Here is a 20,258-nt window from a genome sequence, read left to right on the forward strand (position 1 = left end):
CCACTTTTTTCATCCCTATGTGCTTTTTAGCATCTTTTAGTTCCACAGATTAGCTTTGTGCTATGAAGGAGTAGCTGCTTGAACCAGCTGCCACCTCATTTTTATGTCAGCCTGGTTTTACACTCATTTATTTATCTTCTGTGTAATTCAATAGTTGATTGGTCTGTCTATCTACAGTGTAGATTCCTGTGTATGTTTCTGTTCCTCTTATAGAACTCGTTCCATACCTGTGGTGCACATAAACATACATAAGTAATGAAAAGGAATCGTGGTGTTGGCACCTTGCCAGACAGAATAGCAAAATAAATTTAATTTATTAATTGACTAAATGGATGATTCCCAGTAAATATTTTATACTCCTGTATTTCAAGCTAATTCTCTCTTGATGTTTGAATCCTTAAACTTCTGGTCATGGTTCTTTAATTTGTGAAATGTGAATTACATGCAGTTTATCACTTCAGTGTTCAATGTCCAACAGATATATTGAGATAGAAATCAGATGGGCTGTCAAGATAATAGAATTCTGCATTAATATTTATGTAGTTATATATATTTATAAAAATGTATTAATATTTTCTTATCTCTGAACTTTTCTATCTGTCTATCTACCTGACTGGGGTTACTCACCATTTGCTACTCCTTTATCCTAATAATGGATTCAGCCCTTCACATCCCTTCTCTTATCCTTCAAGTTAGCTCTTTTAACCTAACAATGCTCAGTTTCTTGACTAGGTGTTTATTAAAATACCATTCTTTTGCCTTATAAGCTGGTTTTGTGACTATACGTGCATCAATGTAGAGGAATTGTTACTACTTGTGTAAGATAGAAGCTGTCTCAAATTTATGTTTATTACATTATAGAAGACAATTCATTCATGGGGGAGAAATTCAGTTCTTTGAGGGCTCTGTAGACAGGAAAATTCCTTTGTCAGGTAGAGTGCAGCAGAGTGAGCCCACAGGTGCTGTCAGGAGCCTGCAGGAGGATGTGAGCTGCCTGACACATTCTGTTACTGACCAGCCACTGTATGGCAGTGAGCTACAGAAAAGCCCCTGGGAGACAAATACCTTGTCTTTGTGATGGAGAATCAAATACCACAGCAAAACGTCCCCAAGAGGAAAGCATGAAACTAGCAGAAAGAAAAAAAGAGAGAATTACAGAGAGGTATTAATTGGAATAAGTTTTTGCCTTGGTTCTCTTCTAAAGGACTTCACTTTTTGGAGACATGTGGCAGAATGTTTTTAGACAGTTCTAACATATTTTATTCTCCCCTCATCTCTTTGCTGTTCATTCCTTTTTAATGCATTTCTGTTTTCACCTTTTCCTTTCTACCTTACTTTTTATTCTCATCAATCACCCTTTGATAGCTTTATATTTACCTTTCTTTGTTTGGATTAGTTATTGAAAGTAAGCAACTACTTTTGATGTCTCATTAGCACTTTTTGAAGCTTTCTCCTTGCCTCCCAGTTTCTGGTTACAGAAGCGTAACAGTTGTCATGAAACCAATATCATAAATAATGGAATCTGTATGTTTGTGTATCTGATGAATATATATTATTCAGTTCCCATAATTAAGGCAACTGAAAAGGTTTTAGCATATAAATAAAAAAGCACTGTCTGCATTTTAAGCTTAGGGAGTTGCACACAGGCAGCTTCAGAGCAGCCATGAGCAGAGGTGCCAACAACAGAATCAGATAGTGCTGCTGGGAAAAAAATACATTCTTGAGTTTGACATCTGGGTCCTGCAGCTGGAGTGACTGGAAGAAGAAAGGGAAACAGTACAGACTGTCATCAAAAGGAGATACTGGTGCCAAGTGGAAATTGCATACAGATGCCACTTTTTTACTTAAGACAAATAGCTCAACTATACAACAGCAACAACATCCAAAGATGTGCTTAGAAGTGCCTGATGGGTAAATGAGCATTGCTTTTTGTAAGTAGAACTGGCTCATAACTAGAGATGTGAGATTTTGAAGTTGAATTTAAAGTTGGATACATTTTAATGTTTGAATAAATAAGCTCCAAAGAATTTTTATGCATAAAAAGGCACAGAACAAACACAGTGTATTCCAGCTATTTTCTGAGTAACTCATTGTTTTAGCTTTCCTGCCCAATACTTCACTTTGCAATATATCACTCTTGCTCAGCACATCAGTTAACTACACAGGGCCCACTGTAATCACTCTGCTGAAAAGCCCCAAGTATTTGAAGCAAAAATTAATCAGAATTACTTAGACAACTTTCCTTGAATCACATGACTCAAGCATCTCGACAGAGAAATAATGTGAATTCACAAATAAAATGGAAAAAGTAATCTAGACTTTTAGGCGTTGCTTGGCTGATCAATATGATCTTCTGAGTAAGACAGATAATCAGGTAGTGTTGTGTGCTGTGTAATGCCTGCTGTGAATACAAAAAGGTTGTGTGCCCTCTTCGTTGAGGAAACTGCAATGAGAACAATAATAAATCAGGAAACACAACAGTATAAAATACCAGTAGGCATGCTCTGCCTAGAGAAGGTACCAGCACCAGCCCTAATGAGACTGTGACTGGAGAAGAGATTGGATAATGCCCCAGAAATAAAAACAAAGGAGGAGATAGGTTGAGATTTTAGATTTATTTTGACCATGGTCTGAATCAATTGTACAATGGAGAGACATCCATGTACTGGAATCAATTCTACCCTGTTGATGACTTAAACAGGAAAGCTGGATAATCCATCAGTCCTAAGGATTTTCCTTTGTTTATAGAGATAGTCCCAGGAAAGTTGTAACATCTTCAGTGTTGCAGATTTTCTGTAAATGTTTAGAGGTTGTACAAATACAAAGGAGCATCAAAACAGGCATATTCTACAGCATAAATCAACCTTAATTAGTAAAACTGTTACATTACCATGGTACCTGATTTTAGAGTATTTAAGGCTTCTCTTTCTATTACCAGAGCTTCAACATCTGCAAGTGTATTCCAGGCTACTTTACTAAGAAGAGTAAGTGGGAATGCTTATTTGGGTAGTAAGCAATTGGTGGTTTTAAAATTCTGTCTACAGAAATACTTGAGGAAAAATAATGTAGTTTGGCAGCTAAATAACTTCTTCACTGAAGGACACTTTACATAATATACTGCAAATTGAAAGGAAAAAAGCTTGAACTCAAATCAATCCTATACAAACAAGACCCTTTCTTGTTTAGCATGTATTATAAACTTGCTGTCTTGGTGCTATCTGAAGCAGCATCAATGGGTCTTGCTACCATTTGGGAAACCTGTGTGTGTTTCAGTCACACATTGTTCTTGCAGGATTTCCTTAGGCTAAGCCACAGAAGTGAAAGAGCTCCATTTAAGAGAGTCTGTGAATAACTAGGAAATGAGCATCAAACTCGGCACTATCTGAAGATGTTTGTTAACATGCAGGATGTTCCTTAAGGCCTCTATCTTGAATGAGAAGAGTTTTTATTCAGGATTGCTTTTTGAAAAAGCAAGAGTTCTTTTGCATGCATGTCACTATGGGCCCTACTCTGGCAAAGAACGCTGTTTGATGCTGTTGGCACGGTTTCCTTGGATATAACTGCTATAGGCAGCCTTATTTGGAAGATTATAACTTTTCAGTGGTGAGAATGGGCACAACCTTGCATACTCTCCTGTAAACTATTGCTGTTCTATTGCAAAGTTGTAACAAGTATCAGAAGACCTCCTAGTCCTCTACTGAGGGAACTCTAGAAGAAAAACACTGTTTTGGAGCGAAGGCTCTGCACTTTCACCAGATCAACTGTGACCCTTGCCTTGTTTTATAAAAAATACTACATTTTTAATCTAGCTGAGAAAAAGGAAATACCTTTGTATAGGCAGTAGTCTCTGCTTCCTAAGGAATGTTAGGCAAAATTATTTGTTATTATACGGTAGAATAACAAACAGCTGGAGAAGTAAGTTTTAGATGGGTGCTTGTTATTATACAGAAGGATAACAAACAGCTGGAGAAGTAAGTTTTAGATGGGTGCCAACTCAAAAGTACAGCTGTGGAGATAAATGAAATTCAAGTCTCCTATTAAAATAAGAGATTATGACCCAAAGTATAATCACTTGGGTTTGTGGGTGTGTATCTGTGTGCTTGCATGGATATGTTAAGAAGACAAAGATATTTTTCCAGAAATATGTTCTTACTTGAGGCTTGCCTACTAAATTTATATCAGTGGAAAAAATCTAGGAAGTTGTACTGGTGTAGTTTTCTGTAATATTGGCAGAGTCTCAGAAACAGCTTCAGAGAAGAGAAAAGTATTAACCTTTAGACTGTGAAACCCTTAAACTGTGAAAGCCATCCGCCAAAAAGTTAAGTAAGCATAAAGCAGAACCTTGTTAATTCAAAGACAAAAGGGATCTACTCATACATTCACTCTTGTGTGCTTTGTATAAGCATCATCCTCATCTCTAGGGAAGCAAAGGCTTAGAAGAATACAAATGCTGTATTCATGTTTATCTAATTAATTTATAGAGTGATTCCTAACTCAGCAGACAGTTTTCTATATATCAAAGTCAAAGGTCCTAACATATGTCAGCCTTCTTACACAGATGTTATACATTTGATATCTAATAAATAATTAAATATTAAATTCAGCAAAGCTACACAGAATATAGATTTGTCCTGTTTACTATTTGGAAATTAGAAAATCAAAAATAATATAGATGCCACAATGATTTTAATAAGGTAATGTGAGGTTGCTGACAAGATTTGCTTCGGAAGCTATGTCAATTTATGTTAATTCAGTGCAAAATCACTGGGATATTGAATACATTACCATTTTCCACTTTGTGCCCACTGACTTGTAAATCTTGAATTATTAGCTTTTCACTTCTGATGGTTTTATCAATTGCCTATTTTAGATTGAAGCAGATCTTTAAAAAATGTCAGAATAGCAAAAATTTTCTGTTTACACCATCTTTTCAGCTACTTTAAATTAGCAATGAGGCCACCATGAAGTGTATATGAAGATACCTGCACTTCTGAAACAATAAGAGTGTGGCTGAAGTGTGGCTACACCAGCAGATGTGAACTAATTTTTCATCGTTTCCAAGTCATAAACAATTAACTGTTTCTTTTCCATAAACTCAGACTATCGATTGTAATGTAATGGAACAAACACAAAGCATCTGGAAAGAGAATAATTATAATTAAATTAGTTCTTCCAATTAGAGAAAATGGTGAGCCTTTCCCTTGATTTAGAGTTATAATAATCATTTGTAATCTGATTTAAAAGGGGCTTATGTTTGGATTCATAAAACTGGGAGACATTAGGATTGACATGACCTCATAGGTATCTAGAGAAATTATAGGTCTACAGAGGTAAGAATATATCATTAAGTCTTGAGCTGACAGCAATTTTTTATTTGTACTGACCTTTGGTTGGATTAAGTCCAGTCATCAGAAAATAATTCCATTTCAAGCAGCTGAGCATTATTATCAGGTTTTGCTGATTCAGGATTAAGTGTACCTCAGTGGCTGAGGAGCTCATTAGGATGTGCTGTCCGTTCGCTGGTGGAGTTTGTGGAAAGACTGAGGAGGAAAATGCGATGGAGCTGTTTCTGTCTGGTGTGTGAATATCCTCTACAGCTCTGTTTTCAGGTGGTACAGAGTTCTGTAGAGTTCTAGACCCCACTAATTGACAGCTAGACTACAACACATTATGTTTCTAGAGATGATATGGACACTTAAACACAAAGATAAACCTTAAGAAGCTTTTTGTGGGTTCCTTGTAGATCTGATACCCAGATATCTCTTGCTGCTAATGCACAGAACCGTTTCAGACTGGACAGTACCCTTTGACAAGGAGATCTGCCTAGCCCTCGGCAGAAGTCATAAACAAAGCACTTCTCAGGTTTTTCCGAGGACGCTGCTTACTCCTATAGGTGCTATTTTAATCCTACACAAAACATTGAAGAGCAGGAGGAGGAGCCCTCTTGCAAAAACAATGTCCCTTGTCAAGGGACATCGGGGCAAAAGCTCGGGTTTCCTTGCAGTCTGAGAGCCACTGTCTCTCGGGAGGTGCTTAATCACCATGCTGTTGTATTTGATGGGGTGCTTTTGTCTTGTGAGTCCTTTTGAAAATGTTGAACTTTGCATAAATAAATATTCACCAAGTCGGAGAGAGACTAATTCTATAGCCCAGTGGTCAGGACAGCCGGGATGGATAAAGGGACAGGTAATCACAGCTGCTTCCCTGGCTGCATTGATATTACCTCGGCTAATATCACCCAACAGCACAAGTGGGCTCAGTGTCACCTCAGCAGTTCAGTCCCATGTTCCAGTTCAGGAAGATACACCTTCGATTTCCTCTCAGGACATGGCTTGTAGAGGGCAAAATGGGTCCCAGTTTCGATGACAACTGAAAGAGTACATGTAAAGTGTTTCTACTAAGAACAGAGGATTTTAAAATGGATTCTGAAGAGATTCAAAAATCTTCTCATTATTTAATTGTTACTGAAACTGGTGAATGAATTAATGAGATCTCTTTCAGACACCTGGGGAGCTGAGTCATCTTAAATATCACAGACAAAGGACTCCTCTTGTATCTTTCATCTGTTACAGTTTTTATTACAGAGTCCCCACAAAGTACTTAATGAGAGGTCAAAGTTTCTTAATACTCCCTCCATATTAGCTTGTAGGAAGAAGCAAGAGTGAGTAGATTCAAGGATTCATGGCTCCATTGACTGTTTATTCTCTGGGCTTAAGTATGATTAAACTATTGGACTGGTGAATAGACTACACTGAATATTCACGCAGATGCCAGGCTCTCCCCTTTATTGCAGAATATTCGGAGAGTCATATAGCTCCATACATTCAAACTATACAATCTGAGCATATTTAGTCTGGCATCAACATGACTGGGCTGACTACTTTTCAGCTTAGTGAAACTAAGTTTGCCTTTGAAGCAAGGATCTAATGTTTTTCCTAAGCAGTTGTCACACCAAGAGACAGCTGCTTTCCTTAGCTGATAGAGATTCGCTCCTAAGGAGAGAATCAGAGCATAATACTCAAACCTAGCTTTGTTGTGTTTTTGTTTTTTTGGGTTTTTTTGTTTGGGTTTTTTGGGGGTTTTGTTTTGTTTTGCTGGGTTTTTTTTTGTGATTGTTAAATGGGAAAAGACCTGCTCTCTGCTTTTCGAGCATTCTGTTTTTAAAAATCACACTAACACCCACCTCATTCAAAAAGTCCTGTGGACTCCATACATGAATATAGAATTGCACTGTGTCTTAACCAATAGCTGCATTAAATCTGATGAGCAATATAGTCAAGAACTTGATTGATCATTGAGATCTATTACAGATCTCTTTAGTTCAAAACACTGTTCAAAACCTCTTTCTTGAGCTTTGTTTCAGGGGAAGGTGCTCTGCAGGACCATGATCCCATAGTCAACAGGTAATGATATTTTACCTCAGGAGCAAATAGGGGTCACTTCCCTTAATGAGGGTCATCTGTTCTCTCCATATTTTTTCAACCTCTTGCCCCCTACCTGAGAACTCATGTGTTTGTTTAATAGTTTGGCTATTTACTTAAGGAAGTTTTGACAAGATAGCTAAACTGGTCTAACAACTTGCTGGTTCCAAAAGCCGGGGTCCCACTTCTTTGCTTCCCTGACGGCTCCCAGGTGCATGAATCTGCCCTCAGCCTTGCAATTGCTCTGATTTTTGACTTCTTAGTGAGACAATTCAGTTCACTGTCCTGGCTGAGATACATTCACTTCCTTCTGTTCATTTTCAGCTTATTGCTGCTGAAAGAAAATGTGAAAAAAGTAACAACTTTTCTTTCTTTGCTTGACCACTTAGCTGATTACTTTATTTTTTTAATCTTGAGTGTAATCAGCCCTGTTTCTGAGCTAACTTCATTAAAACAGTATAAAATACCTTTTTTAAAAAAATACTGTCTATTTAATCAATTAAATCTGTTCAAAATAAAGTGAGACTTATTCAATAGATAATGCACAGTAGGCTACAGGTCCACAGGATTTAGAATCAGAGTATTGAAGATATCAAATGAAAGGATTAGAAGAGGCGGGGGGGGGAGGGAGGGAGACTAAAGACCTTCCCAACATAGGAAGTCAGTTTCAAATTCCTGTGAAACTCTAGTCTTCAAGAGCTGAACAGATTTGCCAGGGAATCACATGAGCAGAGGCTGAGGGGTCTGCATAGGTAAGAGTAAAGGAGAGAAGGAAGGGGGCTGTGAGGTGTGAGACTCCTTTTTGTCGTGTTGATTAGCAGATGAGCTCAGTTACCTTCTGTCAGTTCCATGTGGGATAACTCTGTTAGGGGATCACCTCAGTGGAGCTGGGGAGAAAGAGAGCAAGAAAAGCAGGGTGAGGGCATGACCTGAAGGGCCTTGGAAAGGAAGGTGATGGACACTGAGGGGCAGGGGAGAACCAGAACTCTACATTTCCTTTGCTGTCAAATTAAATCTAACGTGAACCTTGCCCTTGTACGATAATCCTTTCTTCCCTTGTATTCTTGTTAGACTCTTGTTTCTCTTACCAATGCATTCCTGTACTGAGTTCCAACAGTGACTCTAACACTTTTATGAGATGTAATTCCTCCCACAAAGAGCAAGAATAACAGATTTAAGATTTGCAGTGAACCTAATATTGACAAGACACTTCTATTGCTATCACAATAAAACATGTCTGTAAAAACACCAGAATTGTTCTCTTGCTTCCCATAGATTTTAGAGATGGAATTGATCTGTGGACACTGAGGCCCCAGTTTCATCTTTTACTATCAAGCATACCAACATGGTGAACTCACGTTCAGGCTTGGCAAAACCAGTGTTTTTAAACACATATTAAATACTAAATATTTTCCCCAAGGAAAAAAACCCCAAAAATATTAGCCTAAGAGAGGGCAGGATTGAAATGGAGCAGCCATAAGAAAGATGACAAGAGTTGTGAAAGTTAAAGAAAGATGTTCTACCTGAACTTGTCAAGTTTATTTTGTGTTGAAGAGTGTCACAGATTTGGATTATCACCAGTGATAATTATTGCTGCCTGGTTTTATTGTAGCTTGCAGAGTGCCAAACTCCTAGGCAGGTCATGTTCTTGAAGCTGTGCTAGTATCAGTGGTGACACTGACAGGCAGGTAAGGGCCCCCCTCAGCCTTTCTTATCCAGACCCCTCTCGGAAGATCTGCCCCGTTACCAAGTGCTGAATAGGAAAGAACCCAAGGAAGTAAACAAATGTGTGCTGGGATTTGCACTTTAAGAAACTTGAGAGTAAAACCAACCTGTGAGTTTAAATTTTTCATACAATATAGAGGTAATTTATCCTTCAGCTAAATAAAAGCAGATGTTGGAATGGAAATACACATGAGAAGATATAGAAACAGTTGTGAAAGCTGTATTTTTTTTTTTATTTGAAAAGTTTCTTTTTACTTTTTCTTGATTGTACTGGATATTTTGTGTAGTCTTAACAGAAGACTTATTTTGTGTATTCTTAACAGAGCCATTAAAAATTCTATAAAGATATATTTTTAAAGGAAAAGCTAAGTATAATAGAAGGTGTGAAAAGAGGGTAGTAGGAATAAAGGGCAGCATCAACAGCAAAAAAACATCCAAGTCAAAACCAAACCAGAACAGAAGCCAAAGAACTCTTTGCAGTGTAACCCTTCAAAAATCCCTCATAACTACTAATTATTTTGACATGTTTGTGTGGTGAGAATCTGTTCCTTGTGTGAATTCCAAAGGACAAGGATATTTTAAATGTTGACCTATTTCTTTCAAACACTGCTCCACTGAAGACAAATTACTGCAAGACATTGATAGCTGGGTATGCAAAACTTGCAAGCCTTATGTAAGGGAGAACCATTTTGTTGAAAAATTATTTCTGTTATGTTCAGCAGAAGGTTTCCACCTGCTCCGTACTGAAATATTTAGTTTCATTTACATCTCTGACTGCAAGTGAAATCAGCAACTTGTAATCTTCATTTGTAATTGATTTGGGCTGTAAGGTTGTACACTTTAGGAAATATATTTCTTTAGGTACCCTGCTGTCTCTGAATTCAGTTGGAGTTTGTCACTGAAGCTATCTGTCCTTCCAAGAAAACAGTAGTTTTAATCAATACTTGCCTGGATCATTTGTATCAGCAACTGGAAATGGTGCTTGTAGTCTACATCATTATATACCTGTAGATATATTTATGTTACATATTTATAAATAAGCAAACAGAAAGTACATTTATAATCAACTTCTATTAAAGCATATTTTCAGAAACAATAAACATAGCATTGTTTTATTGTATGTCCTGATAGGTGGGATGGTGGGAAGATAGAGAATTGTTGTTAAAACAAATTCTCTTTAAATTTTACCCTGTTGAAGATGAAAGATTTTCAGAGAAAATTAAAAGAATGACAGAAGAATTATTACCTAAAGAGAAAAGATTTTATGAAATCTGTGCCTTCTTTATAAGCAATAATCCCAGGGTTTATGTAATTTCAATTGACATGTGATTTATGGCTGTGAAAAGGAGTCTGTATAGCTCTTTCAAAACATAAAGTGAGGGAGTGGCATCCTTTGAGCAAAAACCTCTGGGGCTCTATCTGCTTAAGTGTTTCCTAAGTTTCAGCACTATGAGAATATGAGAATACTCCATTGTTAGGGGATTTTGGAGGCATGCCTGGATCAAGGAAGTACTTCCTCGTCATGCTGTTTCCTTTCCCAAACAATGTAAAAAATGGCCTTTTCAACCAAACATCTAGATGTGGTCACTTTGTACATTGTCCAACTAGAGCACAACCATCCTAAGATAAACCATTCACTTGCATGAATGGCTCCATGTTATTACTGCGACTTCCTTTTTATTTTCATGGTGATTTTGTTTTGATTTATGTATATGCATAGAAGTTCAAGCCCCTGTGTAGTGACTGTGTCATAAAGCTGGCCAAGAAAGCAGCAAGTGACTCCCCCTGCTCACTGCCCTCTGTACATTTGCTGGGGCAGCCTCACTGTATCCCTCAGCTTTTCACATGCTCCTCTAATGTGGGCTTGGTACCACCTGATCAGAGAGTGAAAACACACCTACAAATAATGGATTACCACACAAACAATAGGTTACAGTGGCATTTTACCCCACTGCTTTAAGTGTTTTGACTTTACTTCCAAATAACATTTCAGAGAAAGCAAAAATGTACACGCTCTGTTCTTGGTTTAGCCTTGCACAATTCAAAGGATTTCTAACTAATCTCAGGCATTCAAAATGTATGCATTAGAGTATTAGGTGAATATCCATGTTTCAGTCCAGGATTGGAGTAAGCAAAGTACTTAGTGCCTGAATTCAGTGGAAAAAGTCTTTGTAAATACATTATAAATCTTTTAAACTATCACATAACATTTTAAACTAGTTTGTAACCAACACTCAGTGATTTGTCACCATACTCACATTTGTCCTCTGTTCTGTGTCTTGAATTGCATATTTGAAATTACTTGGACACAACTAATATTCTGTGACTTTCTTTTGAAATGGAGTAAACTTTTTTTACCAACATGGTATATTTGGAATAGCTTGGTGGATCTGAGAGAAATTTGCCTTATTTTCTCTGACTTATTCATAGGTAAAATGGCAAAACTGGATTAATAATTTCTTGCTATGTTTTCTTATGACAACTTCTTCCAATTTGCAAATGTTTGCTCTGTAAACAGTACAAATATATATTATATTAATATTTATAGATATATAAAATTATTTAGAAATAAATACATGAGACATGTGGCTTTTGACTAATTTTTCTTGCTGAAGCAGAACTCCAAAGAATTTGCCACTCCTTTTCAAGACAGTCTTCTGTCCATAGATTCATTAATTCTACTAAGAACAATGGCAGTTTTATAAAAATCATCCCTCTGGGGCATGGGTTTAAGTTTTTTTAAATTTTGCTAATTAATTTTCTACACAAATTCTTTCTGTTGTTTGTTTAGTGTCCTTTTAGTGGTCCTTGGCAGTAACATGACTGCTGAGTTTATTCTCTCTTACATTCTCTTTCCTGTTAACTTTGCTTGAGGTAGCAGTTGGTTGACTGAAGCATAATGGGAATAATCTAAGTTAATTCTGGGGTCTTTAAACATTTCCTCAACAAATAAGCAGCAGCGTGTTGATAGCCTGTAAGTATTTTATAAGTGCAATTAAATCACAGTGATTGATTGAGCTGGGGTGAAAATCAGAATGATTTAGAGCAGCAAATTCTTCACAGGGAAACCCTCACTAAATTAAGAAAACACACAAATGAAAAACAAAAATAAACCATTTAAGGAGTTCTGCTCCTATACCACGTTTTCCTCATTTCTCAGCCCTGTTTAGGAGGAACAACTTGATCAAAGTGAGACCTTTTGTTTCTTGAGATGCATTTTTTCTGCCGTTAATTTATATTGAGTGAAAACACACATTAGAGTTAACTGATCTGAAAGTTTAGTTGCTAAAAGCAGGGGAAGAAATCTGCGTCCTTTTCACTTTATCTCACTTTTCTCTCCCTTTGCCTGGCTCCAAGTTAGAAAATCTTGCACTTTTTTAGTACTTGCTGGATTCCTCATAGAACACATTCAATTCACTAAATTGCTGGAAAATTATCTATTTTCTGCCAGGTTTTGTGCTGGTTCAGCACTGAATCAGCTCAACACAGAATTGGATGATTACTACTGTCATTGCAAGGGAAGGAGTGCAGGATGCAGCCAAGGTTGCAGCCTCCTCACTGGAGAGAAGGGAAGTTGAAAACAGAAAGGTTTTGTTATAAAACATGGAATTTAATATATAGTTTAGCATAGTGATACTGGCTCCACAAAATCACTAGGGTGCCGTGCCTGTGAAAAATTTGGTAATACCCCCCAACATCCATGTTCCCTGTTTTCAATTCTGTCTGGCTAGTAGATATATTTTTTTATTTTTTTGACTTCTAGGTTGCTTTTATTATGTTTTTTTAATAGATAAATAACAGTTGTATTTATTTTGTTAAATGTAAGTACAAATACTCTCAGTGGTGCTGTTCTCTTGGGCATCCATTACTTCTGAATGCACTCTACTAATTGAAGACATGACTAACTAGACAATTAAGATTGCAGCACTAATTATTTAATCCTATAGTTTGGCTGATTCCTATTAAAAAAATTTTCAAGAACTGGCACACATTCTGTGTGTTTAAAAGGAATGTGAAGATTGTAATATTACTTTAAGAAAATCTGGATGCAGACAGGATAGGGAAAGCTCCATAGAGGAAAACCACTTTCCTCCCTCAGAGCAGGTACACTTTAATAGAATAACTTTATTTTTAGTAAAAAATGGCTTTTATTCAGCTACATTTGATTACTATTAACATGTGAAGCTAAATTTAGAACCACAGCAAAGGCAGAAGAAATGTAAGATTGACTTTGTACACATGACATAAAGGTTAGGCACTTGCAGTAATCTGAGTTTGACTCATGAGGCTGTAAGCTTTAGCAATTGCTTAAATAGATTGGTTTTCACCTGTAGATATTTTGCCTCAAAAAGTTCTCTAAGTGACAATTTAAGTAATTCCAAACATAATGTTAATTGGACAAATGTATTCTGGTGAAAAAAAAACATATGACATGACATGGAATTCAGAGATGTCAACTGAATAATCAGTATGTACCGAAACTCATTTTCCTGCTTTTCACAAGACATGCAATTTTCTAAGACATTATTGTGTATTTAATATTGTAAATAAAAGCACTGAGAAGAATTCAAGCCGAAATGAAAATACCACTCAAAATAACTTTTTTTTCATATACTTTTATTTTACCTTGAACAGAAAATTTTGCAAACCATCAATTACTGAGAATGGATGGAAAAACCCTAGAATGTAACAGAGGAGGCTTTGGTTATAAGTGCCATTTCTACAGCAGAGTTAAGCTATTGTAAACCAAACATCTTGTAGTAAGGTAAAAATATCCAGCCAAACTTTTAAGAAAAACAGCAACACCAAAAACATTTACATATAAACAACAGAGAAATATTTTCTAAACTTTTAACAGTCACTTTGCTACAATTCAAAGTGTTTAGTTCATATATCTATACATACAGACAGTCACTAAAACTTTTGTGAACCAACCACTTGTCCACAGGACCTGCCTAGACAGTTTGTCATCAATACGAAAGGTTTTTTTTATATAAATAAGTCAATTAAACTTCACAGAGACTAAAACAAACAATATAAAATCCCAACTGTAAATAAATCTGTACATTATGGTCAGTCTTATTTGTCTGAAATCTTGCGCAACTTTAAAGTGTCTCTTTATAAAATGATGGCAAGGAGCAGCGTTAGCTGGAATGGAAACTTGAAGACTCCGACTCTGTAGAAACAGAAGAATGTCCTGCTCGTTTGCCTTTTGAAAGGATCTTGAGGCTTGATCCTCTGCTAACTGATGTCAAGGCATTTTGAGCTGATGTTTTGAACTTGGCACCCAAGAAGGCATACAGAATTGGATTCAGACAGCAGTGGAAGAACGCCAGGGCTTCCGTAATGGAGATCCATTTGTGCACTATGGTCTCCAAGCTGCAGCGGTGTCTGATGACTCCCAGCAAGATGAAGGTGTCGATGCTGATGCCGATATAATATGGCAGCCAGCAGGCGAAGAAGGCAAGGATGAGGATAACCGTGGTCTTCAAGGCTTTGCGCTTCTGGTGGCCTTTGGATTGTGACAGCTTGGATATGATAATACAGTAGCAAGTCAGAATTATTAGACCAGGCAAGACAAGTCCTACCAAGATATGCTGGAATCTGAAAGAGATCAGCCAGTTCTCATGAGGGTACATGCGATCACAGAAATACTTTCCTTCTACTTCACTGGTACTGGCAAAGATTATATCGGGCACTGTCAGAAGCAAAGCTGGCAGCCACACGCCTACGTACACCACCTTCTCAGCCAACAGCTTTCGTGGGCGCTGGCTGCTGGTGGCATGGACTATTGCCAGGTAACGATCTAAACTTATGAAGGCCAAAATCAAGACACTGCTGTAGAGGTTGACTGTGTAAATGACATGAACTGCCTTGCATAGAACATTCCCGAAGTACCAGCTTATGGCTGCATCCACAGACCAGAATGGCAAGGTGATGACAAAAAGGAGGTCAGCCACAGAGAGGTGCAGCCTGTATTTATCAGTCATGCTTCTTTGCTTCTTCTGGTAGCCCATAACAATAATAACCAATCCATTGCCAATTATTCCGGTTAAGAAGATGATGGAGTAGATTGTTGGCAAGAAGATCCGGTTGAAATCGGCATTCTCATGCTGAAAGCATGGCTCTTCGTAGTCTCCATAGTCACCCGAACCAATCTCATCCGTGCCATTTTCAGAAAGTTCAATTAATAACCCAGATGACAGCTAAAAAAAAAGGAAAAATAAAATTAGATGTTAGCTCCTCTGCAAAAACTTATTCTAATTCTATATGACAATATGTGGAGTTTCTTGAACAGTCTCCACTGTCACAAATGGGCAAATATTTTGAAAACCAGATGAGAACATACAATGTTTACATGTAAATATATAAAATACACAGCAAATAAGAATAAGTTTAAAAACTTCCTTTGTCTTTCTCTGAGGAGTAAGATCTTGCTAAGGGCAGGGCACAAAGGAGCAAAGAAAGATAATGGCTACTCCCAGAAATGTCATTGGTTCTGGACACTTCAGTGCTCTTATAAGATGGACACTACAAATGGGAGAACCCAGAAAGCGCCAGATGCGAGAGGTCTGTCCACACGGAGCATGACCTATCACATTTAACTCCTACAATAGAGGGCTATAAAAAAAAAAATTACCTAGAAATGCTGTTGCTCCAAAGCCCCTTCTCATTAGGAGGATGGGGTCAAGGAGAAATAGAGAAGGTACCCTCGGCTGATGTAATAAAGGATAAATAATAGCAAGAATTCCCTGCTGAGAAGCAATTGACAGCTCCACACACTCAGACAAGGAAAAAAACCCCCAAAGCCCAGAAAGAAAGAAAGAAAGAAAGAGAGAGGTGACCTTAACCAGGGGAACTCAAACCCCGTGGAGGGTCACCACGACGGGCCACGTTCCCTCCCTTTGTTCCCACCCTGTGCGGTTGCGGGGCAGGGGGTGAGCGCGGCCGGCGCGGGGCTGCAGCCAGACGGACCAAGTGAGCATAGCGGTGGAAAAAGGAAGCGAAATTTGGTAAGGGCATGAAAGCGCGTCAGGAAACCACCAACGGTTTTGGCCACGGCGCTAAAAGCAATGCTGGCGGGAGAGTGCCATCTGGCACCTATTCCTCAGGTTTTCAGATTTTTTGTTGTCACGCCCGGTGTCCCACGGACCCCCGAGCTCAGACCCGCAGCGCTTCACACGCGGAGGCACCGGCTCCACGCGGGCATTCACTGCGGCTCTAAAGTTGGAACTTGTCAGAGATCTCCTTTTGCTCCTAACTGCTCTCCAAACCGAGGCAGAGGAGCTGGCTCCGGAAGAGTGGGACACCGCCTCGTTTCGAGCGGCGAGCGGGCGGGGACGGCCGGGCACTGCCGCCGCTCCCAGTCCCGCCGGCAGCCCGAGGTCTGGGCGCGCACCGGGGCAAAGGGATACCCTGGAGTCAGACCGCTCCAAACTTCCTCGCCTCTTCCCCTCTCATCATTCCCGTAGCGCTAATTGCTCTGCCGCCGTTTTTCAGTCCACAAATGGGCCACATGTCACTTGAACTGAGAGCAGAGCCCCAGAGAAGGAGCGAAGTCCTGCAGCTGGGATGTGCAGCGGCTGCAGCTGTGCCAAGGTCCGAAGCGCTGCAGGCAGAGGCAGCAGCGGCCGGGGCTCAGAGGGGGAGCCCTGCCCGTTCGCCCCCCGCAGACCCCTCCACTGTCCCGAACCCCGCCGCCCGCAGCCTCCGCCGAGGGCACCTTTGTTTGCAAACAGCGCGCACATGGGCAGCCGCCCGCGCTGCCGGCACTTACATCCAGGCTGTCGAGGCTGCTGTCCATGCTCAGAGCTACGGGACCGCTCCGCGCTCTCAGGCTGTTGCCGCTGCCGCAGCCGCGCCTCTCGCAGTGACACCACTCGCCGCTGCTCCAAACACGCCCCGGCTCTTCTGGCGGGACGCGGCTCTTTATAAGGTCCCGGGCTGCCCCCCCGCCCCCGGGGCAGCCTCGTCTGGCTCCTCCCCGGCGGTGTCGCCGCGCTCTCGGGCTCCGGGCGGGCGCCTCGGGCCGCTCTTTGTCTGCCGCCCCGGGCATGGGAATTGCACTTGCCCGGCGCGCCCGCGGGGGCCACGCTCCTCACGGGGGTATTTGCCCCCCTCTGATTGATGTGTTCATACAAGCGGGCTTTTGAATTTCCCCTCAAGAACATTCTTTGAAGTGTGTTGTAGAGCCCTGGGTTGCCATGGGTACTCCACGCGGGCTCCGAATGAAGTCACTGGTCCAGGAGTCGTGTGGAGGAGGAAGAGCAGGGGTCCTGTATACCATTCAAAATACTGGCACCTCCGTCCTCAAGGGTGTCTCTTCCCCCCTCTTGAGGAGAGGCAGGAAGCAAGGGCTGGTCCCTACTGAAGGATGAGAGGTTCTACAAACCTTTCAGGGGCTGCAACGTGAGTGGGCTGGGGGTTGCCGTCTGAACTCCTCTGGCACATGTGGGTTTGTGTGAGAAGTCGGCTGATGATCTGTTTCAGAGAGCTGGATAATATTTAAAAAAAACCCAGCAAACAAAACCCCCCAAAACCAAAAACAAAGAGATAAACAAACAAAAGCAACAACAACAACAACAACAAAAATCCTACACACACACAAAAAACCCACCCAAAACAAAGCAAAATAGATCCCCACATACAAAAAAAAACAACCCAAAAAACCCCACCAAAACCCCAAAAACCAAAAAAACCCAACAAATAAACCCCCAAACCCTGAAATGATATATGTAGGATATACATAGCAATCATAGGATAGATTTGCAAGAGAAAACCCAAATATAGAGACAAACAAAACAGAGTAATTGATTTCCTCTACAGTTATCTCTGGGGTCTCAGTACTGTTAATATTCATGCAGGCAAATTAATTTGAAGAAAAGATTTGGATTAGCATAGTGTGTCATGTGTGTATCCTCTCCTCAATTTCACAAGTCACAACAAAATGTTACAGTGAGTAGCTATATTGGGAATAATTCCTTTCGTTATATAGATTTGCTCTTTATACTTGATTTTGTAGTGGAAAGAAGGGAGAGAATATTCTTTATGTAATGACAATGTTCTCAAATTACCCTGGTAGCCTCAAGGGATGATAAAAGTGAAAGTCTGACCAAAGTTTTATTCTAAAATGCTCCTATTATCAGTTTACATGCTCCAAGTTAGTTAAAACACCAGTTTCAAATGCAAATATTATTTTCAAGTATTTGACAAGAGTTACTATCTTACTTTTCCTCTAACAGCTCTAGAACTCTTTCTCATACCTTATAGTAAGAATGCATTTGGTTATGATTAATAACCAAATAATGTTTGTCTTTAAAAACATGGTATGTAAGGTATGACCTATAATGTGATTGTGTACTGTAACTGCACTGTAATTTTATAGTAATTAATATTTAGTTAGCAGGTCTGGAATATCACATACGAGTTGCATTAAAAGCCAACTGTAATTAATTATAATTCAGGAATTACCAGTCTTCAGAAAAATCAGTATCTACTTTGTGTTTATATCCAGAAAAATCTGAGGGGCACCACGCTAGAATTCTATACAAATAAAAGATCTTCTCCTGAATCTCCATATTTAACCCTATGCTTATTATACTATAAATCTTCTTAAAAAACAAATGTGACAAAATTGTAATTATTGCAATTCATTCCTTATTTTCCATAGAATCTGTGACATGTTCACTACTTTGTAGACACACAAACAGGAAAACACATTCCCCAAGTCATCAGAGAATGTACAGCACAACATTAGATGACTAGGCAGATAAATGAACAGATGAGGGAATTTTGTATACAAATGAGTAGGATCATGTCTAAATAATCATCTTTCACTCTTTCACTTATAGGGGGTGCCCAGCACATGGCACAGCAATTACCATTTACTTTTCAGCAGGGATGTGGTGCTGGAAGGGCTCTCCAGCCTGCTAAACAGGCAAACTTGTGAACCAGATTTTGAGAAATACGCATATTGAACAGATTCTAAAAAACTAATCAGGACACAGAGCCACATACAGGGAAGGTGAGCTTTAAGGAAAGATTGGTTTCTACATTGCCAGAAATTCTTATGGAGAACAGAGGTGTTTTTTGGAGAAGTATTCTCATCTTAGAGGGGCATAGGTGATTAAACATTGCTCCTTCTCTATGTGTGCAGTTCAGGACCTTAAAATATGCTCATAGTGCAGGTGACTTGTGGCAGTGGCTGCAGATGACCAAAAGATATGTATAATAATAATTAATATAATAGAATATAATAGAATATAATATAATACATATATGTATGTGAGGTCTAGAGCTGTTTGACAAGTTTGAGAGTTGCTTTTTATTAGGATGGATAGCATGGAGTGCATAGACACGTGGGGAGGGATGCACAGAACTTTGAGTGTAGTTACAGTCCAAGCAGACAAATGTTCCTAAAGCTCCATTTTACTGTACAAATAGACCGGTAACAGCAAAATATACGATGTAGAAATGGGTTATGTTAATAAGTGTGATATGGGACAATCACTCAGTTATTTGTGTTCATAGATAGCCTAAGAAATTCGGAACTGAGGAATGGTTCACTGGATTTGCCCTGAAGCATGGTAGTGCTGAGTGAAGGGAAATTTGGGGATGATACCGATCTGATGAGATGTTACTGAAGCTTGTTTGGATGAAGGTCCTCTAAAACTGTCATTCACACTACTGCTTTGTTATCTACGATCTCTTTTGTTTCCCCTATCAGAAAATCCATGTGAAAACTTCCTTTGTTGCACAGAGGACCATCCAGGGCAAGTTAATGATTTCCAAAGTGATAAAAGAAGGGAGCTGTTTCTGCAGAGCATGTAATCCTGAGTCAGCTACAAATCTTCTTGAGACAGAGCTAGCAAATAGCAATTTCCAAGCTTATGTTTTGCATTACGTGTTTTCCTGGTCACAGAATTACTGTGAAAATCAGACCCTTCCTAACTCACATAATACATGTTTTTATTACTGAAAATACACCTTCTAAGAGTCAAATTCTTACGTTTTCTTACACTGTTATACTTACAGTTCTTCAGGTTGTGAATCATTAACTATTTTTCGTCTAAAAAGAGACATAAGTGATGGTCATGTAAGAACAAAGTAGTT

The 20,258-nt window shown here is 39.2% G+C and overlaps 1 protein-coding gene and 1 long non-coding RNA gene across 3 annotated transcripts in view; one reads left to right on the top strand and one right to left on the bottom strand.

Annotated features, from left to right (window-relative positions):
• LOC111932323 (uncharacterized) overlaps positions 1 to 20,258 on the top strand; it is a 104,948-nt gene that overhangs the window by 27,667 nt on the left and 57,023 nt on the right. The window lies entirely within an intron of this gene.
• On the bottom strand, positions 12,886 to 17,052 carry CXCR4 (C-X-C motif chemokine receptor 4). The gene is made up of 2 exons (XM_086898079.1): positions 16,924 to 17,052; positions 12,886 to 15,352 (listed from the first exon to the last, which is right to left on the bottom strand). Exons 1-2 carry the CDS (start codon positions 16,948 to 16,950, stop codon positions 14,291 to 14,293), a joined length of 1,089 nt encoding a protein of 362 aa, XP_086754205.1. The 5' UTR covers positions 16,951 to 17,052; the 3' UTR covers positions 12,886 to 14,290.

The sequence above is a fragment of the Cyanistes caeruleus genome, chromosome 7 (genome assembly GCF_971803275.1).
Source record: "Cyanistes caeruleus chromosome 7, bCyaCae1.hap1.1, whole genome shotgun sequence".
NCBI lineage: Eukaryota > Metazoa > Chordata > Aves > Passeriformes > Paridae > Cyanistes > Cyanistes caeruleus.

Excerpts from the sequence above, each read along its gene's own strand:
- CXCR4 (XM_086898079.1), bottom strand. The coding sequence starts at position 16,950 with ATGGACAGCAGCCTCGACAGCCTGGAT. Across the intron at positions 15,353-16,923 it reads GCAGCCTCGACAGCCTGGAT|CTGTCATCTGGGTTATTAAT; the intron begins GTAAGTGCCGGC and ends CTTTTTTTTTAG.